At 49.9% G+C, this 27,746-nt stretch overlaps 1 protein-coding gene across 1 annotated transcript; it reads right to left on the bottom strand.

Annotated features, from left to right (window-relative positions):
• Positions 1–495: 495 nt before the first annotated feature.
• On the bottom strand, positions 496–26,210 carry ITGAD (integrin subunit alpha D). Its single transcript, XM_068524960.1, has 30 exons — positions 26,129–26,210; positions 24,157–24,262; positions 22,041–22,144; positions 21,832–21,902; positions 21,592–21,706; positions 18,469–18,599; positions 17,531–17,676; positions 14,636–14,789; positions 14,386–14,536; positions 14,109–14,182; positions 12,691–12,820; positions 12,438–12,580; positions 12,148–12,288; positions 11,850–12,059; positions 11,032–11,162; positions 10,755–10,912; positions 9,606–9,760; positions 9,213–9,344; positions 8,112–8,185; positions 7,735–7,876; positions 5,785–5,898; positions 5,593–5,672; positions 5,401–5,484; positions 2,678–2,756; positions 2,411–2,518; positions 2,226–2,303; positions 1,919–2,032; positions 1,695–1,796; positions 1,321–1,431; positions 496–857 (listed from the first exon to the last, which is right to left on the bottom strand). Exons 1-30 carry the CDS (start codon positions 26,172–26,174, stop codon positions 744–746), a joined length of 3,498 nt encoding a protein of 1,165 aa, XP_068381061.1. The 5' UTR covers positions 26,175–26,210; the 3' UTR covers positions 496–743.
• Between the last annotated feature and the right edge of the window lie 1,536 nt (positions 26,211–27,746).

Genomic DNA, 27,746 nt, shown 5'->3' with positions numbered 1-27,746 from the left:
TCTACAGCCCTCTGTGTAGATCTTGATGACCTAATTCTGGATTTGGAATATTTTGGTCATTCTCTATGACCACCTTTAATGGGTCTTCTGTGTTAGTTGGGGGAAATTAGATGCTCCCTTTCTGGAAGCCTGGTTCTCCTAGTTTGGGGGACCCCATTCAAGGGGGATGTTGGTTCAGACAAGCTCTGGACATTTCATTCACCTCCAGGACGGTCAGCTCACTTGCCATTACCAAGGAGCCTGAAGCCTAAGCTGAAACCCATGACCAACACACACACACACACACACACACACACACACACACACACACACAGAGCTTATTTTGCCCTCCTCTCCTAAAACTACTCACAGCACCATTAAGAAAAGATGCTCACAGGCCCCAGTCACCTGAGAAAGAGAGAACATTTTCTGTACCCACAAGCAGCCCCTCCCCCCTTACTAGAACAGCATTCAGGTCCCTAGATTAGAGCTCTTTCATACAAGGAAAGTGTGTTATAAACATCCGCATTTAATGTGACAATTCTTATACATATGAGAATTCAGGCTGGCATCATGCCCGCTTCTGTAAAAAGTGGGTCATCACTGAAGAATTCTGGTAGATATGTAAAAATATAAAAACCTCTCAACGCCTTGGGAAGATGACTCAGCACCTGGTAAGTTGCTCAGGCCAGTCCAGATCTACACAGAAGTTATTCCCATGGAGGTCAGCCCACGGGGGTAGAGATAAATGGGAAAGTGGATTCTTAGGACAAAGGCTGATTGGGGGCCTCACAGCTGAGATTCTCCCCATTGAATGTGGCAGTGTCTTCAGGGTTGTCACCCATCATTTCTTTGTATTGACGTTTGAAGAAGCCACACTATGAGGGGAAATAAATCAGAAAATCTGGATCAGAGGGCAGGGTAGGAAGTTGGGAGTAGGAAGAAGCTGAGACAGAAGAAGGAAACCAAACTGACTTGTATTTGTGTGCCAGAACACTTATGTGAGCAACAGCTATCACATACTGAGTGTCTTCTCTGTGCCCAGCTCAGTAGCTGTACACATCATCCATAGCAAAAAAGCAAAGATTCCACATACCCTGGCCTCATGTTTGTCTCATTTCAGTCACTCTATGATGTAGGTATTATTTCATTTCGAAAATGATGAAAGAGCCTCAGAGAGGTTGAGCAACTTGCCTGACATTATACAGCGAGTAAGAGCCAAAATGTGTACCCGGACCTGCCTGACTTCACTGTCTGAGTTCTTCCTGCTATACCATCCTGTCTGTGGGGGGGGCAGGGGTTGGATGCTGGTGGTGTCAAGAGTGGGATGAAAACACTCACCTTGTACAGCGTAGCTGTGATGAGAGCCAGCAGCAGCAGTCCTCCCACAGAGCTGCCCACAATGAGGGGGATGGGGTTATAGACCTCATACTCTTCTAGCACCATCTCCACCTGATTTGGGGATCAGAAAGTATCAGGCCTCTTGCTGTTCCAGACTCCTCCCAGTTTCCCAATCTTTAACTCCCTCCCTTTCTTCATCAGGCTCTGCTCCAAGGGGTGAGATACAGAAGCACTCATGGGCTTAGGAACAGTTGCCTGCCTAGGGACCTCCATCCTTCCTCCCTCCAGGCTTGCAAGCCCCCCACCCAGCATCACAGATTTAGCATCAGGAGCCCTCTGACCAGCCTGGTCACTGCCTACCACACAGTCACTACCTGGGCTCTCAGAAATGCCTCCTGTCCTGGAAGCTGGGAGTACACGGATCTGTTGAAAATGATTTCAGCCACACTCACGACCAGTGCCTTCTTCTGCAAAGTCTGCAAAAAAGAAGGGGAGGGCTGGGAACTAGCTCTGGGGAGGGCTTGGGGTTAGAGAAACACCCTGGCTTGAGGTGGGCACAGACACATCTGGCCCCACCTGAGTCTGGGAGGGGACACACCTGGCTGGCCCAACCGAAGCTGAGGTTGCCCTTCAGAATGAAGTCAAGTTCCTCCTGGACGCCGAAGGAGGGGATGTCACAGCGGAACCTCAGGCAGTCAGCAACGGAACAGTCCTGGGGACAGGAGAGGAATGAAATGGAGGAGGGTCTTCATTTAAGGAGGAACCACAAGAGAAAATGAAATCTATCACATTTGGGGTGGGGAATAGATGGACAATCACAGAACGTAAACATGGTGATACAGCCAGCAGTACATTTCCCTGGATCCCCCAGCTCCTAGCTCGCCCTGCGGTGGGAGCTTTCTCACCAGCACGAGACTGCTTGGAATCTGGGTCTGGAAGTCAGGTTGCTGGGGAGGTTCCCTCTCTGACATACAGGGGAGACTCTAGGAAGAGAGAGGAATAGCCATAGAATGATCCACAGTCCACTGGTGAGAGGGCATGAGGCCCTGTGGGATCAGACCCTGGAGAGTGACAAAAGGCAGGCAGGCACCTGTGAAGGGGCCACCATCGCCACATCCCACACAGCCACACCGTTCAGCAGGACTGGGACCCAGAAATGAATGCTGATGGCCAGATCTCTCTGACTCAGGTTATTCACCTGCAGAAAATAGAGACAAAACATTACTGTGGTCCCTGGAGCATCCCAAATCCCCCGCCACCTTTCCTGGCTTCAGCTCTCGGCTCCTCTCCATCCTTGCCCACTAGCTTCCTGCGTTCACATGGGAAGGACAGACGTGGATATTCCCTGGCCTCTCACACGATATCGATGCTCGGCTTCTTTTCTGCTCTTCTGGTCAGAAGCTGAAAAATTGAAGTACTTGGTGGATTCTTCCTGCCTGGAGAGAGAGAGGGCTTGCTGGTGAAAAGCACCCCTGGGACCATCCTCAGTTGCACGCCAGCCTGCTGCTGAGGGCTCTGTTGGGCCCAGCAGATGACCCAGGGGAGCGATGATGGTCCCCCTGTGACTGTGCAGCCTCAGCTTCAGGTCCTCTCCTTCGTGGCCTTTGCCCCCGTCCCCCAGAACTGCTAGCTTGTCCCTTGAGACCCCGGCCCTTTCCTCTCCCCATGACTTTGCTCAAGCTCTTTTTTTCCTGCTTGGAATGTCCTTACCCACTCCCCTTCTGGAAATTTTCACTTAAAGGCCCAACTTGAACATGACCTCTCGTGATGTCTGAACATTTCCCATGGGAAAAAGGCGTTCCCATTGCTTTCTCTACTAGGTACACGGTTGGCCTCCCGTAATGCTTGCAGAGGCAGCTGCCAGAGCAAATAAACCTAAGGGGACTTGAGGGAACCAAGGCCTGGAGATGGGGTGCAAGCCCTTCCATGATGGGAATGAAGAAAATAGATCCGGCTCTCCTGGGGCAGTTAAGTAATCGGGAGGAAAGATGGTGTGTGGACACAAGCCCACAGAGTGGACATAAATGTCCCAGGCTGCAGGTGGCTTTCTTTCCATCCATCCATCCATCCATCCATCCATGGCCTCCTTTAGTCAACATTCATCATCTGCCAGGCTGTGTGCTTGACTCTGGAGATTCAACAGTTAACAAGCCATAATCCCTGTCTTCCCAGGGTTTAACATCTAAGGACTCAGTGGAATCAGGCAAACAAGCAGAGGGACCTGCAGGTTTCACCAGTAACTAGTGTACAGAAACCAGGCCAGCCCTACAGAAACTCCATGGGCCCCACAGTTTTCCCACAGATGTGACTGTCAGCTTGGTGATTAAGCACATAGGCCAGACCACCTGGGTTCACATCTCAGGTCCACCACTTCCCACCTGAGTAACTTAAGACAAATTCCTTAACCTCTCTGGGCCCCTGTAGTTTTTTCCTTTTTAAAACGGAGATGCTAACAATAATGCCTGTACCAGACTCGTGATGAGGTTTGTAGCAGTGCCGTAAATGTTAAAATCTACTTTTCCACTTAGTATACTAGCCTTCCTCGCTGCTCCCCGTCCTACCCCTTTCTCTCTCTGCTTCAGTTTTCTCACCTTAAAATCTCCCAGTTCTAAACCTCTTTTCAAATTTAAGTAGATCACTCAGCTTCTCCAATCCTTGGAGAGGCATGTAGTATATGGCCATGGGCACAGCTCTGGAGCCAAACCACCTGGGTTTGATTCCTGGTTCTGCCACTTACCAGCTGAATGACAGGGGTGAAAACCTTTGGATTTCCTTGTTGGCAAAAAGGTGTATAACAATAACTATATCGGGACTTCCCTGGTGGCGCAGTGGTTGAGAATCCGCCTGCCAATGCAGGGGACACAGGTTCGAGCCCTGGTCCGGGAGGATCCCACATGCCGCGGAGCAATTAAGCCCGTGCACCGCAACTACTGAGCCTGAGCTCTAGAGCCTGCGAGCCACCACTACTGAGCCCACGAACCACAACTACTGAGCCCACATGCCACAGCTACTGAAGCCCGCCTGGAGCCCGTGCTCCGCAACAAGAGACGCCACCGCAATGATAAGCCCACACACCGCAACGAAGAGTAGCCCCTGCTCGATGCAACTAGAGGGAGCCTGTGTGCAGCAACGAAGACCCAACGCAGCCAAAAATAAGCAAACAAACAAACAAACAAACAAATAAATAAATAAATAAAATTACAATAGCTATATCACAGAGCTAATAGAGTGGTTAAATAAATGTAAAGTACTTAAAACAAGGCCTGGCATATCGTAAGTGTATATGACTGTAAGCTCTTATTGTAAGTTTCAGTGTTTTCCCGTGGATAGAAGGGGAAATTCACACATGGAATTTGGAAGGGCAATGACACTGCTTGAACCCCCTCTCTAGTTCCCCTAAAAATTGGCACAGCAGCAAACTCTGTCCCATGGCAATATTATAAGCTTCTGATCAACTCTAAAGCCTCTGGAATTTAGCCAGGTGGGTGGGGCTCCTTGTCCTGCTCCCAGCCTGGCCCGCCCCTGCCCATTCCCCAGCCTTTAGAACCCAGAGCAGCAGCCCTACACTTGCATTTCCTGTGGCCTGCTCAGCCCTGGGCTCTTAAAAACCGTCCCAGCAGTTTCTCACATCTCTGCTCTCCTCTGAGTTTTGTGAAAACCTGACCTTCTCTTCACTCTGTGTGGTGACAGACCATATCCTGTTGGGCACAACCTCCCCACTTCAGAGTGCTCAGAAAAGCCTCAGTCTTAATCTAGTAGCTTCAGTTCAGCGTATTTGTGTTTAGCACAAAGGTTAGAATTGGCTTCATGTTAAAGGAAGCCTGCATCTTGGAGAGAGAGAAGAGGATACACAGTGGTGGCAAGGTATGTGTGTCCCACCAGCAGGTCAGTTCATCAGAGAAGAACCAAGAATTGTGGGATATGGTGCTATGGTATAAATATATGGCTGGTCACAAGAATTGCCATGTGGGGCATCAGAGAGGCTAGCTTAGATACCCATCCTCAAAAGGGCAGGCTGGCCTGCAGGGGGAGGTACTAGGCTTGGAGGAAGGTCCAAGGGGAGGGCCAGGGATTAAGTACCTGCTGATCACTGTGTAGACAGCATATTTCACTGGGAGCTCCAGCTGGAAGGTAGTGTTGTTGGATGTAGGCTTATTATTTTCACTGGAGGGAGAGAGCGGTGACTGGTTGGGAAGGAATCCAGGAGAGGAGTTTCTGGCCGGGGCATGAAAAAGGAGAGCGAGGGACACACCATATGTGGCCTGGGCTCACCTGCTTGCATTGGCCCTCAAAAGCAACTTGTCTCCCAGGGTGGCCTTGTAGGAGACATCAAATGTGACTATGAAGGTGCCCTGAGGGAGGAAGAAAGAAGGGTTGGGGATAGGGAAGGCCATGGTGGAGTGAGGGAAGGAAATGGGCCAGGATGAGGGAGAAGAGTGATGAAGACTGGGGGGAAGCTCTGACCTTAGTGCCCTCTTGGAAGATGGGGTGGTTGATGCTACAGCTGCTGCTCCTCAGGCCCTCATTCCCAGTGGGCACTGCCTCACATGCCAGGTGCAGGGGACGCTGATGGGGTTGCTTCCAGAGGAGGAGAATGAATTTTTTAAAATTTACCCACATGTATATATGGGCTTGATGTATAACAGTGGTGGCATTGCAAAGCAGTAGGGGAAATGACAAGTTTTCAGTAAATGGTCCTGGGAAAACTGGCCCATACAAAACAAACAAACAAACAAACAAATACTGGATCCCTACCTCACTCCATACATTAGAATAAATCCTGACTGGATTAAAGACTCAAATGTGGAAAGGCAAAATTAGAAATCTTTTAAAAGATAATATAGGGGAATGTCTTTATATATAACCTTGGAGTAGGGATATATTTCTTAAACATGATACACACATAAAACACTAAATACAAAGGAAAATTTTGATAAAAATCAACCACAACCAAATTAAGACCATCTATTTATTAAAAGACGCTATAAAGAGACTGAAAAGACAAGCAGTAGGAATGGAAAAGGTATTTGAACACATATGACTGGAAGAGGACGAGTAACCAGAATATGCAAAGAGCTCTTACAACTCAATGAGAAAAAGATGGACAACTCAGTAGAAAAATAAGAAAAAGAGTTGGACAGGCACTTCCTAAAAGAAGAAATCCAAACAACCAAGAAGTCCAAATGAAAAGTTGCTCAACCTCATTAGAGAAATACAAATTAAAACTGCAAAGAAATATCGTTACTCACCCACCAGATCAACAAAAATTTAAAAGTCTGACAATGCCAAGTGTTAGGGTAGATGTAAAGCCACAGGAACTCTCATACGTTGCTGATGGAAGTGTAAATAGGTGAAAATGGTTTGGCTTTACTTATTAAAATTGAAGATACACATAGCCAATGATCCAACAATTCCACATGTGGTATATACTTTCCAAATATTATGTGTAGGGGCACCAGGATACATGTTCAAGAATAGTCATGGCCAAAATCAGAAACAACTCAAATGACCATCGTTCATCGAATGGGTAAATAAATTGTGATTTAGTCATGCAAAGGGATTCTAAATAGCAGTGAAAATATTCCATAGCCACAAGCAACAACATGGATGAATTTCACAAGCATAATATTGAAGAAAAGAAGAAAGACACAAAAGAACATACAACGTTGTTATCACTTATATTTGGAATCTAAAAAATGAGACGAATGAATATAATAAAACAGAAACAGACTCACAGATCTAGAGAATAAACTAGTGATTACCAGTGGGGAGAAGAAGGGGGGCAGGAGCAAGATACAGGTCGTGGTTTAAGAGGTACAAACTACTGTGTATAAAATAAATAAGATACAAGGATATATTATACAGCACAGGGAATATAGGCAACATTTTATAATAATTTTAAATGGAGTATAATCTATAAAATATTGAATCACTATGTCATACACCTGAAACTAATATAAGATTGTAAATCAACTATAATTTAAAACTCGCGGGAAAAAAAGGAACATACAACATGTCTCCATTCATATAAAGTTCAAATATTGGCAAAACCCAAGAGTGTTATCTAGAGATGTATTTATGGGTGGTAAAACTATAAAGAAATACAAGGAATTGATCATTGCAAAGTCAGAATAGTGATTACCTTTGGGAAGAGTGTGAGGTTAGGATGAGGAAAGGCACATAGTGAAAGGGCTTCTGGAGGTGCTAGCAGTGCTTTATTTCTTGACCTGGATGTTAACTGCATAGACTTCTGCTTAATAGTTAGTCATTAAACTGTACATATGCCTTATGCACTTTGTGTGTGTATGTGTGTGTGTGTGTTTATATTTCATTATAGAAGAAATTAAGAAGAACCTATTATAACCCAGAGCAGGAGAAAGGTCCCAGCCACTAGAGCCCAAGGGAGCTGTTTACCTGGATTCTTAACACTCGTCGATAGGACAGCCCTGCTGGATAGTAGAAGCTGATCACAGTTCCATAGGAATCCTCGCCCTCATTCCACACCGTCACTGTCACATTGAGCTCCAGGGAGCTCCCCACCACCAGGGTCTGCAGGCTGAACAGGGAAGGACAAGACTGGGAGAGAGACTCAAGGAAGTAGATTGGAATTGAATCAGGGGCAGGGGCAGGGCTGTGGGAACTCATGAGCTACAGGCTGATAACCTTCCAATCAAAAGCATTTCTTTGTTAGAAGGAGAGCCAAAGGGAAACACAAGGACTTCTCATCCTATGAGGATGGGAGACCCAAAAGCTTGAGTGTCTGGCTATGAAAGGAGATAGAGCTCACTCACCCTGAGAAGCTGAGGCTGACACTCAGGTCCCCTTCACAGAGGTGATCTTGCCCACAGTTCTTCTCAAAGGGGAGCTGCAGCAAAACAGTATATTCTCTTCCCATCCATGTCTTAATCCATCTCCAATCCCCTCATTAGGAGCACTCATCGACATTGAGTATTAGCCCCCACCCTGCACCCAGCACCGTGCTAAACACTGGCAAGTAGGGCAATGAGGGAGGGGCAGTTAGCATATAAAGGGAAGGTAAGACAAGATCCTTGGCTTCAAGGAACAGAAAGTTTAGCTGAGGAGTCAAATCCAACTCACACTGCAACAACCATTCAACAAACATTATAGATTGTCAATAATGGGACCGGTTCTGGGTCAGGAAAGGCGGGAACTACAGGTGAATTAGACATGGTTCTTGCACTCAAGGAACCTTCAATACCAAAGGAGCCACAGAAGTAGACACAGATTGCTATGAGTCCAGTCACGTGATATTTGGCATGGTATCACCATGACACAACAGGAGGCCAGAGAAGAGGTGACAGATGCCGAGTGTCGTGTTCAAAAGAGAGGGAGATCAGACTGGGGCTTTGGGGACTAGAGGAGATCTCTGAGGTGGAGAGAAGGCGATGTTTTCCAAATAAGAAATATGGCATACAGAAAGGATATAAAAATCAACTGCCAAACAATGTCTTAATCTGTTTATTATGTGCCCTTACTAGGAACACTATGAGCAGTTCTAGGTACCTATGATCATTTGACAGTGCCTCCTCTGAAAGAATAAAGGAACTGTAATGTGAAAATTGAAGGAAGGAAGGAGGGAAAGAAGGAAGGAAGGGAAGGAAGGAAGGAAGAAACACGACATGGACAAAGGCACAGAGATAGAAATGAGAAAATTTGGGAAGGGTCTGCAGAATGAGAACCAGAGAGTTTATGTTGGGGTGAAGTGGATAACCAGCTGGGATGTGTGTAGGGATCCAAGCTGGGCAGGGCTGTGGTAATGGGGTGGAAGCATTTTAGATTTGAAGTGGTTGATGGGAGCCACTGTAGGCTCTTAAGCACATGGCGACACCGTGAAAGTCAGCACATCCCTGGGACTTCATCGGAAGACTCACAGAAGCAGTGAAGCGGTCCTGTGAGCCCACAGCCAGCACAGGGCGTAGGTTCTGAGATGAGGAGATGGGCTCCCCAGCCAGGGAGAAGTTGAGTCTCAGGATGATGGGGTTCCCCACGTCCTCCACACAGTCCTGAGGGAGAAGGGGCATTCAAGAACCCCCTCTCCTCCTCCTTACTTGCTACTACTCGGGCTTCTCCTCTACTGCATCCATGCCCCGCTGTCCAGACAGCGCCCCATCCGTGCTGTGGAGCCCGGTTCCCCGGGCCCGACTTTCCCCTCTCCAGCTGCAGGCTCCCACCCCTCCCACCTCACTCAGCAGGGAGTGGAGATGCCAGAGGCTAGCCTTGGGCTCCTTCCTCCCTCTCCCTTTCCCAGAACCCAAAGTCCTCACTGGTAAAAGCAGCTTCATGGTGTCACAGTGCTCTCCCAGCCCTAGGGTTTTTCTTCGAGTCAAAGTCCAGTTCTTGGTCTCATCAAAAATGGCACGAGAAATCAGACGACCTGGATCCAATGCCAGATCGTACATGACAGAGCTTCGGACGTCACCTGAAGCAGAAGGGGGAATGGAAGATGGAAAGTGAGAGAAGCGTAAATGTTCTGTTTTCATTGTTTCATGCAGTAAAGATTTGCTGAGCGCTTTCTGTGGGCCATGAACTGTACCAGGTGCTGGGGATACATGTGGGGAAGGTGGAGAATTATAGTCCCTGCCCTCGTAAGCTCACAGCCTAGAAACAGAGACCAGCACGTAGGACATAACATCACAGCGAGATCCATGCAAGGGTGGGATCCTCAGTGGTACCAAGGAGGGCTTGTTAACTCAGACTGGGGGTCAGAGATGCTTTCCTGGATGGGCCTTGTCTGAGCTCCGACCTGGAGGATGAACAGGAGTCAGGTGAAAAGCGGGGAGGGGAAAATCCCAGACTCTGGGAATAGTGGCTAAGACCAGAAGGGAGAGGGAGGTTGGCACATTAATTAAAAAGGAGTTCCCTGGAGGTCCAGTGGTTAGGACTCTGCACTTTCTCTGCTGAGGGCCTGGGTTCAATCCCTGATGGGGGAAGTGAGATCCCACAAGACACGTGGCCCGGCCAAAAAAAAAAAAAAGTGTATGGCATAGGGGGGAAGGGGACAAGGTGAGGCTGGAAAGGCAGAGAGGGACCAAATCATGGGGTCATTGTGGGCAAAACTTCTGGTCTTTATAAATGCAAGAAGGGGGCGGTTGAGGGGTGTTAAGCAGTGTTTAGGACCAATCGCTGTAGTTCCCTGTGGAGAGTGGAGGGGGCATGCAAGAATAGCCGTGGGCACAGCTCAGAGTGGGTGGGAAGGAGAAGCCGTGTCCTCTAGGAAGGCGGTAGAGAGGGCAGACCTCGGATGTGTCCTGGAGACAGAACCTAGAGGCCCGGGTGTGGGAAGAAGGAGGGAGAAGGACAGCTGGGTGGACATGGAGGTGAGATTTGGGTTCCTGGGCTCATTCTGTCCTGAGGATAGGGCTGGGGGCCTCTCGGGGGCAGCGAGGGTCTGGGTCTACCAGGAGGAAACTCACCTAGCTGGTCCTGTGAGCTTTTGTGGATAGTGAGACAGACTGTGGCATCCCCAGCTTCCAGGGCGGTGGGCAGCTCTTCCCAGCACTGGTACACAGACTTTGTCACCTCCGGGGGCGTGAATCTCATAGCCACCTCCACGTTCAGCACCGGCAGGCTCCTGAGGGTGCATGAGGGGCTGAGGACCGGCCTCTGGCCCCCAGAAAGAGAACACGGGAGGGGGCAGCTTAGTGAATCAGACACAAGGGGCAGGCAAGGCGGGAGTAGGGGAGTTGTCACCTGAGCAGCAGCGCGTGCCCCTGGGCCCCGACGGCCAGGTCCACCAGCCCATCCTGGGTGAGGTCCTGACCCCCGCTCAGTGAGTGCCCAAAATACTGGAGCCTGGGGGAGAGCTGGGAGCCTGCAATCCGCTGGTCAGGGAAGGACAAAAGAAGTGAAAGTCAAGGAAAGCGGATTGGAAAGGTTGGAGAAGAAAGATTTGGAAAGGACACTGAGTAGAGAAGTTGAACAGCGGGGAGGAGTGGAGAGCAAGCAAAGTGAGGGCCCCACAGTCCACAGGCAGAGAGGGGAGCACTTTTGGTCCAATGAGGACCACGAAAGTGCAGGTTAATGACAAAATCAAAGCGTAATGATGGGAGCATAATAGATTCATTTATTCATCGTTTATACGTTGAGTCATAAATTACGTATGTTCATTCATAAATATTTGAGGAATGGAGTGCTTAGTGCTCTCACTGAGTTATCTTTACAAGAAGCCAATAGAATTTGCTCATCCTTTCATAGAAGGAAACCAAGGCTCACAGAGGCTAAATCGGTCACTTGCCTGAGGCCACGCAGCTCACAGGGCTGGTCAAGCATTTGACCTGGGGCCTGTGATCTCTTAACTACTAAGCTGCCCACACAGTTTGAAGTCTGGAGTCAAAGGAGAGAAAAGAGAATTTGTGCTTAGCTGGGCCTGGGGAAATTTAGGAAAGTAAACCACTAAAAGGAGGAGGGGAATGGTCACTGCCAAGGCGGGTGGCAGGAGGCGGCATCAGGTGAATCTACGACAGGGGGGAGGAGGCGAACAGAAGAGGCTGAAGGCAGAGGGGGCTCACCTGGCTGTGGGCGGGGCTGATGCCCAGTCCCGAGGTTCCGTGAAACAGGTAGACAGCACCCCGGTTCTCCTGCTCTCCCGGGGCCCCGATGGCCACGTCCGTCAGCCTGTCCCCGTTCACATCCCCCAGCACCGTCAGAGCTGCCCCAAAGCGGCTCCAGGGGTGGCCTTGCTCCCCTTGCAGGACAGCACCACACTGCCACTTAGCCCTCTGCAGAACAAAAACAGTGTCAGGGCTCAACCCAGGCGACCCCTCCACACCCAGACCCCACCCAGCCCGGGTCTCATCAGCCACTCACCGCTTGAGGCAAGGGGCACACGGACACCTGGCCCCCCCCGCTCTGCTCATAGTAATGGGGGGCCCCGATGAGGACCAGGTCGGAGCTGCCATCTCTGTCCACGTCCACGGAGCTGAGGGAGGCCCCGAAGTAGGAGCCGATCTGGAGGGCAGAGCGTGGAGTCATCCTGCCTACCCCTGCACCGGCTCTGGGCCAGGTCCCACCTCTCCCCAGATACCGGCCCCTCCCTGCTGGGCCCCGCACCCCCTTCCTCTCCCTCTCTGCCCTGGAGACCCTCCTCCACACCCAACCTGGGTCCCTGTGACTTCAGCCTTCGGCCTCCATTGCCCGGACACCTGGGTGAAGATGACAACCTTCCCGGTGTGCTGATGGCGGGGGGCCCCCAGGACCAGGCTGTGTACCCCCTTCCAAACGGCCAGCTCTGTGGAGTAACCTGAAGGGACCGGGCCTCAGCACAGAGGCTTCGACTCCCCACCCCTGGGCCCCTGCCCTTCCCAGGCAGCCCGTCTCCCGCCCGGCCCTCCGACCACAGCCTTGCCTCACCCAGGTAAGAGTCCCTCATGTCCGCGTGCTCCTGAGACATGTTGATGAAGGTGGGGCTCCTGCTTGGGGGGTACAGGAAGGCACCTCCAGACCAGCTGAAGCTCCCCACAGCCCCCAGAACTGGTCCATCCTGGGACGAAAGGATTCCAGGGCTGAGCAGGTGGGAAGAAGAAGAAGATAGCCTATTCCGAAGCAATGGCTGCCGCTGACTCCGCCCAGCATGTGGAATTGTCTTTGGTCTTCCCTAGCTCTCACCAGCAGCCTCCGTGTCCCTGATTCCTACAACTCTCAGTCCGTCCCCACCGCCGCCATCACGGTCACCCCAGCGCCTCTCACCCACTGCCCTTCCTGCCTCCTAGCTTGCTTTCCTCTGCTTCATCTACTGCCCCAGAGTTGGGTTTCTTCCAACCCAAACGTGCCGCCACCACGCTGCTGGCCAACCAAGGTGGCTCACTGTCCCCAAGCTCCTGAGGGTGGCATTTAGGATCCTTCCCAATCGAGCCTGTGGAGCGACACTCTGTTCCAAAATACACCTAGCCTCTGGCCCGGACGCTCCTCTCTCCTCCTTCTGGGACGCAGCTCCTCTCTCTGGAAGAGTCAACCTCTAAGTCACCTCTGCGAGGTCTTCCTTGGCTCCCTCAGGAAGTGATCGGCATTTCCTCCTCTGAATGCTTATTGCCTTTTCAAACTTTTGATTATGGGTAATTTAGGACATATACAAAAGTCCAAAGAAATGTGTAATGAACCCATAAGAACCCGTGACCCAGCGTCAGTGATTAACTCATGACAAACCTTGTTCCACGTCTACGTCCCCCTCAATTGCCCTCAAAATTATTCTGAAGCAAATCCCTCTGGATATTTTGAACACACATCTACTTTCAGACAATTGTCTGTCTATATTGTCACTTCTTTGGTCTGCATGGGCTGGTCTTTCCCATCTCCCCCACCCTCTCTCCACGCTGCCCCTAGCTCACTCTGCTCCAGCTGTGCTGGCCCTCCTAGCTCTCTAGTACAGTAACCTTGTTCCTGACTCAGGACCTTTGCACTTGCTTTTTCCTCTACCTGGAGCAATCTCTCGCCAGATTTTTCCAGGCCTCGCCCTTTCTCATCATTCAGCCTCAGCTGTTACTCCTTAGGCCTCCTCTGGTCACCTCTCTTTCTCTATCCCAATGCTTAGCACAATCTGAAAGTCTTTCGTTTGTTGGTTGTTTGTCACCTCCTCCCACTAGTTATGTGATCCAGGAGAGCAGGAACCTCCGCTATCCTGTTCTCTGTACCTACATACGCTGCCTGTGTGTCTCTCCGGGACTAGATGGTGAGCTCGAGGACAGGGTCTGCGTTCTTGTTTATTCTGGTTCCCAGCTCCCCACACAGGGCAGGTGCCTGATACTCGTTAATCAAGCATACACTCCACCCACCATTGTGAGGACGGAACTGAAGCCTTCTTGAGACATCTCATGCTGGAAGAAGCTACTTGTCTTTGACTGCATTCCTGTGGGGAAACAGGTCAATCAGGCTCCCGGAGACCTTGAGGCCATGAAGATTCAGAGCAGAGAGAGGAGAATGTGGTCTGGGGCTTGGGTTCTGGGGAACAATTTTGGGTGAGCTACGAGCAGGGATGAACCTTCAGGACTGAGGGGGACAACTGGGTTGTGACTCTTTCAATTCCGAGACCCAAGGTCACTCCCCGTTTACCCTCGACTGCAAAGATCTTCTCCTGCAGCTGCTGCTGGATGTTGCTGAGTGCTGCAAAGTTGTCCACCTTGAACACGTGGTCCTCCGAAGGCACCGAGCCAATGATGTTCAGCTCCTGCCTGGCAGTGGGATCCTGGAAAGCATCTCCCACCTGCGGCAGAGAGGCAGCTGAGGAGGAGGAGCCCGCCAGCCCTTCTGCCTGGGGGAGGTGCGGGCTGAGTCTGGGGGAGCCATGGGGAAGGGGACGCACCCCAATGGCATAGCGGATGATGTTGGCTCTGTCCGCCTGGGGGATGACGTCGCTGTATTTCAGGGGGTCTTTATATTTCTGCCCATCTGTGATGACAATGAGAATCTTCTTGGCAGTTTTACGGGCCCCATTCTTACTGTGAAATAGTTCTTTCCTGTTGAGGAAGAAAAGGGGGGTGACTCTACTGAGATTCTGGGAAGAAATCATTTGCAGCACTAGAAGCTCCTCTGGAAAGACTGGGGAGTCCTGGCACCCTGAGACTCAGGCATGTTAAGACATGGATACATACTGACAATAATTAGTGAGACCGAGAACAAAGGTACTCATATTCCTTGCCCCTAAAGTTCCATCCACTACAGAACTTCATTCCCAGGAGGCAACAAGGCAAGTTACTTCACCTCTCTGCGCCTTTGCTTCTCTCCATGCAAGATGAGAGCAATAATTGTGCCATAGCTGGTCTCCAAAGATGGTCCCCAGTGAGCCACACCTGGTTCCCTTCCCGTATTGAACCTGGCCTGTGACTCCCTTTAATCAGCAGCATGCAACAGAAGTGACCCTGTGCCAGTTATGGGCCTAAGAAACCTTGGTAGCTTTTGCACTTTGGGGAGCCCTGAGCTGCCATGAGAGAAGTCTAGCCAACCTGTTAGAGACACCCCATGGAGTGGCCACATGAAGAGAGAGGCCCAGCCATCCCAGCTGAGCCCAGCCTTCCAGCCAATCCTGCCAGGGCCGCAGCCACGTGAATGAAGCTCTCATAGTCCAGCCTCAGATGCCACATGGCCACAGCCACATGAGAGACCCCACCTGAGAACAGCTGAGCCCCAGGATCATGAAAAGTAGTAACAAAAGGGGTGTTGTTTAAGCCACTAAATTTGGGAGTGGTTTGTCAGGCAGCAATAGATAACTGAGACAGATAGTATCAGGTTATTCTGAGGGTCAAATGAGGTGAAGCTTTTCCAACAGTGACTGGCCTACAGGTAAGCATTAATTCTATGGTAGCTGTTACAAATGATTAAAAATGTAACATATATGGTCATGCAGCTCTACAAACTCAGAATAAACACACACACACACACATATGCACCAAATAACATACACATGCCAAATATAATACTGAAGCAACCTAAATGTCCCGTGTTAGGGAAGGGGTTTAGCAAATCATGACCCAGGCCCTTGATGGAAAAGTACACAGCCATTTCAAAGGAAAACAATAAAAGCTGTAGAGAAACATGGAACAGGTTTATGTAACAGATGGAAAAAAATGGCAGGATGAAAATAGTTTCTGCCCTGATTGTGACTATATAAAATATGTCTAAATAAAGACAAGGATGGAAATGACATTGTGCTTTTTGAGAGTAGGATTTATCTATTCATTTGTACTTATTCTTTCTTGTTGCCAAAATGCTGTGAGATGGTTGGCTAGAGGAACTGTAGGTAATATTTCTTTTTTTTTTTTCAAAAATTTCCTTAAAGGGCTTCCCTGGTGGCGCAGTGGTTGAGAATCTGCCTGCCAATGCAGGGGACACTGGTTCGAGCCCTGGTCTGGGAAGATCCCACATGCCACGGAGCGACTGGGCCCGTGAGCCACAACTACTGAGGCTGCGCGTCTGGAGCCTGTGCTCCGCAACAAGAGAGGCTGCGATAGTGAGAGGCCCGCGCACCGCGATGAAGAGTGGCCCCCGCTTGCCACAACTAGAGAAAGCCCTCGCACAGAAGCGAAGACCCAACACAGCCAAAAATAAATAAATTAATTAATTAATTTAAAATAAATGTTCTTTTAAAAAATATTTCCTTAATGTTGTTGCCTTTTTGTCTTTTTTGTAATGAAATTTCTAAAAGAAAGAAAAAACAAAAACACAGCAACAACCCAGTCAGTGGCAGAGCTGGGCTTGGCTCTAGGGAGCAGGGAGGTGATGGGAGAGGATGGATGTTGATGAGAACCACACCATCGCCCACTGCTGGGAGGAGATTTAGGGACTAGGAAAAGATGCCCCTCCTGTGTGATTTTCAACTCAAGGGACAGAGGCTTTCTTCCTGGTTGTCCAGTCGCAACAGGTCAGTGTTCAAGGCAGAAAAGCCACCCAAAAGTAAAGAGAGTGCCTTTGGAGAGATCATCCCTTTTTCAATATTTCTCCAGCACCATCCCCAGGGCAGTGCCCAAGGGTGTGCAGGAAGTCAAGGATCCCAGACATTCTACCCAGTTCTTTCCCATGGAAACCACACATTCCACTGTGGTCCCACCACCTAAGCCATTTTCTTCCTGGACCACCTAGCCCCCAGTGCTGGGCAGGCACATGGTACATAGAGACTTGAATGGATGAGGGATGAGAGGATGAAGGGATGAAGGGAGCTGAGTGGGGAGAAAGGCACAAAGAAGACACTTGGCAATAATTCCTGAGTCCCTTCCAGGGAGGTAAAGAGGAGCTGCATCATTTTTTGGATAAAATCTCCAACCATTTATCTCGCACTTCTTGTGCGGAAACACCTCACTCATGTTATCTCGCTTAATCCTTACAACCAAGTTGTGCGTTTATCCTCATTGGACAGTTTCCTGAGACTTAGAAAGAGTCAGTAACTCCAAGGGTGGCCCAGGTAGCTAGTGGAGAGCCAGGATGGGAACCGAGAAGCAAAGCCCAGGTGGGCTCAGGGTCCAGCCAAGCCAAAGGCAGGCAAAGGGGAAACACGCTGCAGAGGAGTCCCGCCCTAGATCAGGGGATCGCAATGAGCGATGGGACCAGAAACGCTCCAGGGAGGACTCTGCCTGCAGCCCCCTCGCTCCCCTGTGAGCCCCTTTCCCCAGAGCCTCCCTCAGCCTCTAAGAAGGGCTGTGCAGACCCAGCAGGAGGTAGCAGTGAGGTAGCAGCTCATTCACAGGCAGCAGGGGGCTGAGCTTACACCACTGTCTGGATGCCCGTGGCTGTGAACGTCAGCCCACTCAGCTGGACGATGGGATCCACCAGGCTCTGAGGGCTCCGGCTGGCCTGAAATTGGCTGAAGGTGAAGTGGATCTTCAGACGGTTTGAGTATTGGATCAGAGAGAACTGTGAAGGCCAAGAAGAGGACCCTGGGGCTCGGGAGTTGTTTTTTAGGAAGTTTTTTATTTTAGAATAATTTTGCATTTACAAACCATGTTCCATGTGGTTTTGAGGCCTGACAAATATATACCGAGACCCAGAAAAAAATAAATGGCCCCAAAAGAAAACTGGAAAGTCAAAACCAAATAATGTTTCTTTCATAGTTTACAAAGAATAGCCTTGCCAACCACAATATTTGTTAAACTTAGATTTTTTTTTAAATTTATAATACATGAAATCAATTTGTAGGTTATATTTCCTTGCTTCTCAAGAATTTGTATATATATATATTATATATATATATATATATATTATATATATATATATATAATATATATATATATAATATATATATTTATACACACACGCACACTGACTACTGGGAAATAAAATAATAAGATAAAGAAATCATGAGTTACATGGAAAACATAATAAAGAAATCATCATTTGGCCAAGTTACCTTCAGTCAAATTTCACAGTAAGATGATTTGATAATCCTTTCAATGTATTTAAACAGCAAAAACATTGTATTTCCTGTGGCATGTGGGGACACAGTACATGTGATGGGGGTACCTCCTCAGGTTAGGGCTCAAATCGGCCCTGCACTGGGACCATACCTTGACCTTGGACCCTGGCCTCCTCATGGCACAAGTCCACTGAGCCAGCCCCCAGCGATGCCAGGCCCGCTCCCAGGTTGGCCTTCCCAGAGGTAGACCCTCCCCAGTCCCAATCCCCAAGCCTCGGGGGCCCAGCCTTCACCAGTGTGTGGGTGCCCTTGAACTGGTCCATCACAGCTCTGACAAAGTTCTTCATCCGTTTAAAGTCATTTCGGTCAATGCTGCCAGAGCCATCAATCAAGAAGACAATGTCTATCTCTTGATTTGGACACTCTGCAGAGAGAGAGGTAGGAATCAGAAATGCATGGGCAGGTCCCAGCCACTTCCTGGGACCCAGAAACCCTTTCTACTCCACAGAGTCAGGGGGCCATCCTTGGCGTAGGGATGCCAAGGCCCCCTGGCCCACCCAGTTTCTGACACCCTCCACTGAGGAGGTCCAAATCTGTTGCCCAAGCCCCTTCTCCCTTCAGCAGAATCCCTGTTGCTCCCCTCCTTCCACAAGGCCTACAAAAGGGGAGAAAGAAGTAGAGGGTGGGGGCCGGGTGGGTTCCTCACTCATTTAGTCAACAAATATTTATTGAATACACCACCAGGGATACTGTGGGGCACAGTGGAAGGCAATTTAGCGAAGTGATTCAGAATGTGCATCCTGGAGCCAGCATGCCTGGGCTCGAATCCCACCTCTGCCCACCTCTTAGTGGTGAATGCAGGCAAGTTACATAACTTCACTGGGCTTCAGTTTTCCCCATCTGTAAAATGGGTAATAGTAGTGCCTACCACATGGGATTATTGCAAAGATAAAAAGAATGAATATGTACATAAAGTACTTAAGACAGGGCCTGGCACCCCATAAGGCGTAGCTGTTATCACCATCATCACCACATGCCAAGCATTGTTCTAGGCCCAAGGACACACCTGCAGCGGATGCTAAGGTGTACCACCAAGACCTGCCCCCCATCAGGATGGAGGTGCTCATTCCCAGCTGCAGGAAGTTGGCTGTTGATGGCTCCCAGCAGAGTTCCTCCCTAAGTGTCACCCCACTCAAAAGGGAGGTGCCTTGCCCGAGGTCACCTCCTGCTCCTGCGGGCAACCCATATCTGGCCACGCTCTGAGCTCTCCATGGCGCAGGTGAGGCCTCTCACAGTGCACCCTCTCCATCTGCCAAGTCCTGCTTCCCTCACACTCTCATAAGGGTCGCTCCCGAGAACATTCCCAGGTGAGCCTCAGAGTCTATCTCTGGGGAAATCTGATTTAAGACCATAGCTTTAAAAAAGATCTCATCCCTGCCCTTGTGGAGTCCACACCATAATGGAAAGACACATCATACGTAAATGAACAAATAAAACATTTCAGGTTGTCCCCAGACTTACGTAGGGGCTTGTGGCCTGCGTGCAAAACCCGGTTGATGCCTCCACCAGCAGCCCACATCCTGTGTTGGTCCCAGGGTGCTGGGAGATCAGACCACCACAGCTCTGAGGTGTGATGCTGAGCTGTGGTACCCGGCCTCAGGGCACTGAAGCAAAAATGCCTTCTCCCATCTCCTCACTCCTCACCCATCCCACCTACTCAACCAACATCACCAGTGCCCAGAAGAAATGGAAGATCACTTCCCTCCCTTCTTCCTTGAAGACCAGGAAATCCAGCCACCGACACAGCAGGCTGAGAAGCCCTCAGGTGCTCCCCTTCTCACCCTTGATCTGTCCCCGACAGCTGGGTAGCTGGCGTTCCCTGCCACCACGTCTTGTACTTGGGCCCACATTTTTAGCTGCATCACAAAACCACCCCCACGTGCTCTCTCAGATTAGGCCTGGGGCCAGCGCCCTCGCAATGTCACTTCTGTTATTTGCTCCTTTTATTGCATCCATTGGGCTTCCCATAGCAGGCAGCTGGCTGTAGCTGAATGGCCTTCTGAAAAAGAACTGAGCCAATCAGGCAAGACTGACTCAAGCTCTGGGCTCTGCCACTTCCTAAAGTGGAAACTCACCTCTCTGAGCCTCAGTTTTCTCTATAAGATGGGGATCATCCTGGCCTCCACAAGGATCTTGAAAGGATGCTATAAAGTGATGCACACCCAGCACCCAGCACCCAGCACCCAGTACTGCCTGGCACACAGTCTTGCCAAATCTGGGCAAACCTGCCTCGTCTGGACCAATTTTACACATCTGTGTCCCATTTTCATCAGGCATCCCTCCTCATGAGCCCCAGAAACATCTAGGAAAAGACATTTATCACCTAGTAAATGTCTGGCTGCACAGACATCCCAGGTGGGCCATGGTACCCACAAGAGTCTTTTCCACTCTCTCTGTCCCCTCCGTAGACTCTGCTCTCACAATTTGGTCTGGGGGCTCTTTCTACTGCTGTTTCACTTTCTGCTAAAAGCCCACCAAGGCTGGCATCATGGTTTCTCTGGTCCAAAACATGCCTTGAGTTTTGAAACATGCCTGGATCTCACTTGGGGCCCACTATTCCCTCTGATGCCACAGATGGGGCAGTTTACCTGTATCTTCCTCCTAGATGGAACACATCGTCTTCAGCTAGAAAATCAGTCATAATGGCGATCACATACATGTGCCAGAAAGGAGTCTAAGCACTTTATGTGTATCAAATTTTTTAATCCTAATAGCCACCTCGATTATTAAGTTCCATTTTGCCAATGAGGAAACTAAGGTCCAGGGAAAGAAGCCACTTGCCCAAGGACACAGAAGATGAACTTGTAAAGACAGACTCTCAGAGAGAAGCCACGGCAGGGCCCCCAGGCACCATTCTCTGTGGATGACATCAGTGCTGCAAAACTGTGTCTCACACTCCCCATGGCCGGGTCATTTGCTCCCCTTGGAAGGGGAAGAGTGAGTCTGGGGGGTCCTGGCAGCTCAGCAGTGAATGACCCAGGACTGCTTCCCTCTTGGATTCTTGGATCTATCGTCCTCACCACACATCTTCACCCCCCCAAGGCCCTTCGTCTGGAAACCAGGAGGCATCCCTGCACCTGTTGGCAGATGTAGGGCCCTCATGCCTCCTGCAAGAGCTGCACTCCCTCCTGCCCCATCAGAGCCATTACCGCTTGGCCGGCTTAGGGCTCCTGCCATAAGCTACCCCTCCTGCCAGGCCAGACCATGGTCCCAGCCCTTCCTGCGCTTGCCGAGGCCTCTGGGAAGGGGCCTGCACACAGGAGGCCCAAGAGGCCGAGACCCAGGCTTCATGCTCTGCGCGCATGAGCAGTGCCAGCACGTGCTCAGCACCGAACTGCTGTCTCTAGGGGACCTACCTGGCAGGGTGGCGGGGACTGTCCGGATGATCTGCAGGTGGGAGCCCAGCAGGAGGCAAGTGCCTTTTGCATACATGTTCTCCCCACAGGCTCTGTGCATGGTCGGGCCACAGGCCTGGGGACAGAGGCCTGTGTGGGCGAGGGGGCCCCCAGAACACTTCCCCTCCTTCTCGCCCAGCCCCAGCCTCCTCTGGCCCCTGTTCCTCCCTCGAGACCCTCCTGGGACCCAGAAACGCTCACCAGCAGCCAGGAGAGATCGGTGGAGGCCACCAGGGACAGGCCCAAGGACATGTTCACGGCCTCTGGGGGTGCTGAGAGGGCAGACACACAGGGTCACACTCAAGGACACACCCTCGTTTGGGGGGACAGTTGAGCTGGCGGCTGAGGAGGGAGGGGGCGGTCTGGCGTAGGAGGGTTGAGGGCCCTGATTCCTGGGGCGAGTCACTCACTATTCAGCAAGATGGGCCGACACAAGCCGGTGGCAGCCAGGCAGTCGTACAAACGTCCTGTTTTGTTGACTGCGACCACCTCCAGGGGGGCTCCCACCACGAGTCTGGAGGCACAACCAGGACAGACAGTCACAGGAGGGGTTGGGGCACAAGGTGCTTCGGGTGAAGAAGTGTCACGGGGAAGTGACACTTCATGAGGGGAGCTCTTGGCTTCGGCCACGTGTGAGGCTATTAAAAATCAGGGCCCGAGTCTAACCCACATATGCTGAAGGGCCGTGCTGGGCTTTTTGTTTATTTGTTTGTGTATGTGTGTGTGTATACATAAATATATGTGCTTGTGTATGCAAATGGTTTGCGGGCGTTGTGTGTGTGTGTGTGTGTGTGTGTGTGTGTGTGTGTTAACATTCACCCAAAATAATACTATTCAGAACAAAAACAGCATTTCCCAGCCACAGGTCAGTGCAATTTGTTTCCTAGGAGCCATCATTCTGAGCCACCCAAGAAATAGGTCGCCTCAAATAGAAAAAATGGAAAAAACGTCCTGAAGCCATAAGCTTTTGAAACCAATTAGATCATTCTGTAATTAATTGGACAATTTAAATATAAGATAATTTAAATTGGACCATTTTAAGCAGCTGTATCAGAAGCCACATCCATATCTGCAGTCATATAAATGCAACCATTTATTTGCAAAATTCCTTGAGAGGAGAGAATTTTTTAATTTGGAAAAGGGTTCTCACTACCAACAACCTCGCTACTCAGATGAGGAAACTAGACAAATACTAGTGTATTTTAACTAATTAGCCAAGCAAGTCTTGTTAAATTGTCATTTAAAGATTCCTTTTAGAGAGCCATTTCTTTATGGAAACCTGAAATCCCTGTTTGTCTAAGGCTTGAGGATGAAACTGAATCAGATGGCTGGAGATGTAGCCGTTTGGGACCTGCTGGCACAAATGGGTGAATAAACTTTTAGTCTTAGACTATTGATCTGCATGTTTTTCTTCACCCCAACCCATTCCTTAGACGTGGGCTCAGTCTTCTCGTATTTGGGTAACAACTCAGCAGAAACGAGGAAAAACAGTAACTTTGTAGCCATCAGAATATCATCCAATATATATTATTTACTTTACTGTAAATACTGGTGAACAGCAGTCAATCAAGAGTTTTATATTCATTTTTTAAAAAAATAGGCCCCCAACACAAATTGGTGGTGATGGTAAGTGGGACAGAGGCTCTCTCTGGATTTGTTAGGTGTTGTGTGATCAGGAGAGTCCCAAGGGAACCCAGGCGAGAAGGGACTGGAGAGGTTCTACATCTTGATCTAGGTGGTGTTTACCTGGGTACACACATATGAAAAATTCATTGAGTTGGGTTTTGGATTTGTGCATTTCAGTCTCTGTGTTATATTTCAACACAAACAAACAAAGAAAAAATAAAACTCTGGCGCCTGGCACTTGCTTCCACATTCCCAGCCTGCCAGCAGGGTGAGGAAGGAGGAGGGATGTACATTTAGAACTCAGTGACCTCTGTGTGCTCCCTCTTGGCCAAGTGAACTGTCCTGTGCTCTCAGGCTCCATTGCTAATGCCACCTCCTCTGTGAAGTCTTCCTGGAATTCCCTCCTGGGTTTGAGGTCTCCCTTCCTCTGCCTCCCAGACTTTGGTTATGCTTGCATCACACTGTGACTTCAACTCCTTGGGTCCCTGTCTCTGGGACCCAAGAATGTGCACTTCTGGAGGCAGGGCAGGTACATAATTTGCTGGTCCCAGTGCAAAATAAAAATGCGGGGTCTCTTGTTCTTGGAAAAAAGTTTTTCCCCCTTTCTTCTGTAGTGCCTCCCTCTCTGTCTGTCCTGGTGTTTCCTATTTGCTATTTGGTGTCACACTCCTTCATGCACGGGGATCCTCACAAGGCCAGCACAGACCCTTAAGGACTGGGCAGGCTGGGCAAGGCTGACCCTGAACTTGCCCACCTCATGCCAGGGGTCAGTAGTCAGTGGTGTCATGTACAGGCTTCTCACCCATGCTGCCCTTCCTCCAGGGAACCTCCTGGGCTGCCACATGCAGCCACCTGCCTGCAGGCCAAGGGGGTGGAGTTGGGGAAGTGGACGGGGCCTACCTAGATCTGCCAAACTGGACCACGCTCTGCCCAAAGCCGGCTCCGTCCTCTTGGAAGACCATGGGCTCCTCCACATCCAAGTTGAATCCATGATAAGAAGCCAGGACTGAGGAATTCAGGAAGGGGAGGTGAGAGGGACAGTCAGAGAAGCCCCTTCTCCTCCGGACCCCTGATTTCTTGGGGTCTTGATACCCACCCCGCATAGCCTTGGTTCCCCATCTGCCCAAGAGAACGGCATTCTTTCCTTCTTTGTTTCCTGGTTGCCTTCTGTGTGGTTCCCATCTCTCACCCTCCGTCAAAAATAGTCAAATCACAATGCAATGGGCAACCATCCAGAGAAATGCCCCCTCATGGACACTTCAAATACATCCACAATCTGAAATTAGGCCAGTCACCTCCTGATAGCTTAGACCAGGAATGTCCTTTAAAGATAAAGTGACCGTACATTTACTGTCTAAACTGGGACTTTCTGAGAGTGGAAGGGGCACCATTAATAATTACACCAGGGATATTGGGACTGCCCCCAGGTCATCCCACTTAAAAACTGTCGTGCTCCCTCTTCTCATTATGCAGAGACCCTAAGATCCAGATTGAGGAACATACTTAGAATTCTGAGATTAATTATTTGTCATTATGTGTTCTCCATGTCCCCATCCCTGGTGCCAGGCTCTAGGAGGGCAAGCACTACTACATCTCTCTTGTCTTGGTGCCTGGGACAGTGCCTGGCCCTTAGCAGGTGACTTTAATATTTGCTGACTGACCCAGAACTGCACACTGGCACAGCCAGGAATCCAGTTCACTCTCACCAGCCTTGACTCATCAACGTCCCCCTTCCCAGAGGCTAAGCTAGAAAGCCTCAGGGAAGACCCCCTACATTTCAAGGGCTTTTTCCAACCCCCCAGCAAGCAATTGTGGGGGGGTTGGAAAAAGCCCTCCCCATTCCTCCTAGAAGGGGAGGAATGAGGAGGGCTTTCCCATTCCTCCCCTTTAGGAAGGAAAAAGTCCTCCCACTTTCCTCCCCATTCCTCCTAGAAGGCCCGGCTGTCTCTGGATTGAGGAGTTGACCCCAAGAGTAGGGAAGCTTTAAGGAGGTCAGGTACCAGGCCAGGCAGTGACAGGGAGGGTCCAGACACCTGAACCCTGGGGTCCTGGGAAGAGGCTAGATGTTTAGGATGCTGGGACCCTGCTGCGGCCACATGCAGGGGAGCCTCACATCCTATGTCTTCCTCACAAAGGGTGATTCTGTTCCTGAAAGTGGCCCCTGTGAGCTGACAAGTAGCAGGACACCAAGGGACTCAGACCCAGGTGCCTCAGAAGCTGGGCAGGTGACATCAAAGAGTGAAGTTGGGAATGGTGGCATGAGCACCAGGGAATAAAGTGGGGTAGTCATTCCCAGGCTCTGGTACCCAGAGCAGCCAGAACTTCCCATTTCTCAAGAGAAGCTGGAAATCGGGATTTGGGGGTGAAATCTGATTTTCAACTGACACCCAACTGATTTTTTAAATCCACATGAATGTGGTCCTGATACCGTTGTCAACTTCTGGACTGTTCTCTTGGCAGCAGTGGGACAGCCTGCCTGAAATCAAGACTCGGGGGACATGCAGGACCAAGGAGGTGCTGTCCAAAGTCTTCCTCTTCCTCGTGGCTTCCCCTCCCAGGGGCGCTGGGGAAGACTCCCCTCACTCACAGCACCCACTCCAGGGCCCGCACGGGAGGGAGGGAGGCCGTGGGGAAGGTGGAGAGCAGATCACCCTCCACCCAAGCGTAACTCACAAGCCCACCTCCCTCAGCTTTGCTCAGCTCCCGCCCCTCCCCAGATTCCAGGCCATTCCTCCCTCCAAGCCAGACTGGATACGAGGCTTCTCCCCTTCCTTCAGCTCCTCCTGAGAGCTGAACGAGCAGCCCCCTGCCTGTCCTACCGGACAGAGACCCCACCGCAAGGCTTCTCCCAGCCCTGAGGAGCCCCACTCACCAGCCAGAAGCAGCACAACTCCAAAGGCCATCCCTGGGCAGCGCATCAGAGAAAAAGAGGCCCGGGCAGCAGAGCACTGAAGGCTGCTCCGAGTCTCGGGGGGAGCTAAAATAATGACTCAGGGCTTGACGTGGCAGGAGGAAGGCTCAGTGAGGAAGTACTTGGTTAATTATAGAAAGTCAGGGGCCCGAGGCTAAAGGCACCTTGGTGAAAAGCCCCCATACTCTCCCACCACCACCACCTCCGGGGGTCTGGCTTCCTTCTCCAGGGCCCGGCTATCCCAGAAGACCACCCTCCCCCAGCCCTTGAGATCTACTTGATGCCCAGGGTCCTGGTAGCTCTCTGGGGCCTCAGGAATCAGGCTGCATATGGGAGGAAGGGGCAGGACAGAGAGGTGGAGAGGCCCCACTGCATGGACATGAGCCTGGAGAAGAGCACACCACTGCCTCAGAGGGCACTTGTGGGGGGCAGGGCATGGGTGAGGGTGCTGTTTAAAGAGTGGACAGCCAAACTGGTAAATTCATACACTGAACTTACCAGTCAGCGATAAAAGAGAACAGACTACAGATATGGGTAACAACATGGATGAATTTCAACTTTGTCATAAGTGAAAGACGCCAGGCACCAGATTGCATAATATATGCGTCCTTTCATATGAACAGGTGAAATTAATCTGCGAAGCTAGAAATCAGAAGAGTGATGGCCTCTGGCAGGGAGGGAACCTGTAAAGTGTTAAATTTAAAATTCGACACACTTAATATTTTAACACTTGTTAAATCGGGGAAGGGTAAATAAATGGGTGGTTGTTATTTATTCTCCATAATTTTCTGTGTGTGTGTGTGTGTGTGTGCGTGTGTTTTAACTGAAGTATAGTTGATTTACAATGTTGTGTTAGTTTCAGATGTACAGCAAAGTGATTCAGTTATACATATACATATATTTTTTCAGTTTCTTTTCCCTTATAGGTTATTACAAAATATTGGCTATAGTTCCCTGTGCTATACAGTAGGTCCTTGTTGCTTATCTATTTTATATATAGTAGGGTGTATATGTTAATCCCAAACTCCTAATTTATCACTTTCCCCCCTTTCCCCTTTGGTAACCATATCTGTGTGTTTTAAATATTCCACAGTTATGCATAAATGAATGTCTCTCAAAAGCATGAGAAAAGGTCCAACGTATAAAAGCCGAGGAATAGACTTAGAAGGCTAAAATTTGTGACAAAAATCCCTAACTATGGCATACTATGTTAAATATATATGTGACAGGCATTTGAAACACTTAAAATGTAGATTAAATGTCAAGCACAGTGGTCCCCCCTCACCCTTGGTTTCGATTGCCACGAAAATATGAAATAAAAAATTTGAGAAATAAACAATTCATACGTTTTAAATTGTGCACCTTTCTGGGTAACGTGACGGGCTCTCCCACCATCTACTCCAGCCCACACAGGACGTGAAGCATCACTTTGTCCAGTGTATCTCGCCCGTTAGTCACTTAGTAGCCGGCTCAGTTATCAGGTTGACCGTTGAGGTATTCCAGTGCTTGTGTTCAAGTGACCTTTATTTTACTTAATAATGGCCCCAGTGCAAAATCAGTGACGCTGGCAATTCGGATG

This window comes from Eschrichtius robustus, chromosome 16 (genome assembly GCF_028021215.1).
Source record: "Eschrichtius robustus isolate mEscRob2 chromosome 16, mEscRob2.pri, whole genome shotgun sequence".
Taxonomy (NCBI): domain Eukaryota; kingdom Metazoa; phylum Chordata; class Mammalia; order Artiodactyla; family Eschrichtiidae; genus Eschrichtius; species Eschrichtius robustus.
This window is presented reverse-complemented; position numbering and strand designations above follow the sequence as displayed.

Coding starts and splice junctions, on each gene's coding strand:
- ITGAD (XM_068524960.1), bottom strand. CDS start 26,174: ATGCGCTGCCCAGGGATGGCCTTTGGAGTTGTGCTGCTTCTGGCTG. Junction 10,913..11,031: donor GGGCACGCGCTGCTGCTCAG/GTGACAACTCCC, acceptor ATGCACCCTCAG/GAGCCTGCCGGTGCTGAACG. Junction 8,186..9,212: donor AGGACCGCTTCACTGCTTCT/GTGAGTCTTCCG, acceptor GTTTTGCTGCAG/CTCCCCTTTGAGAAGAACTG.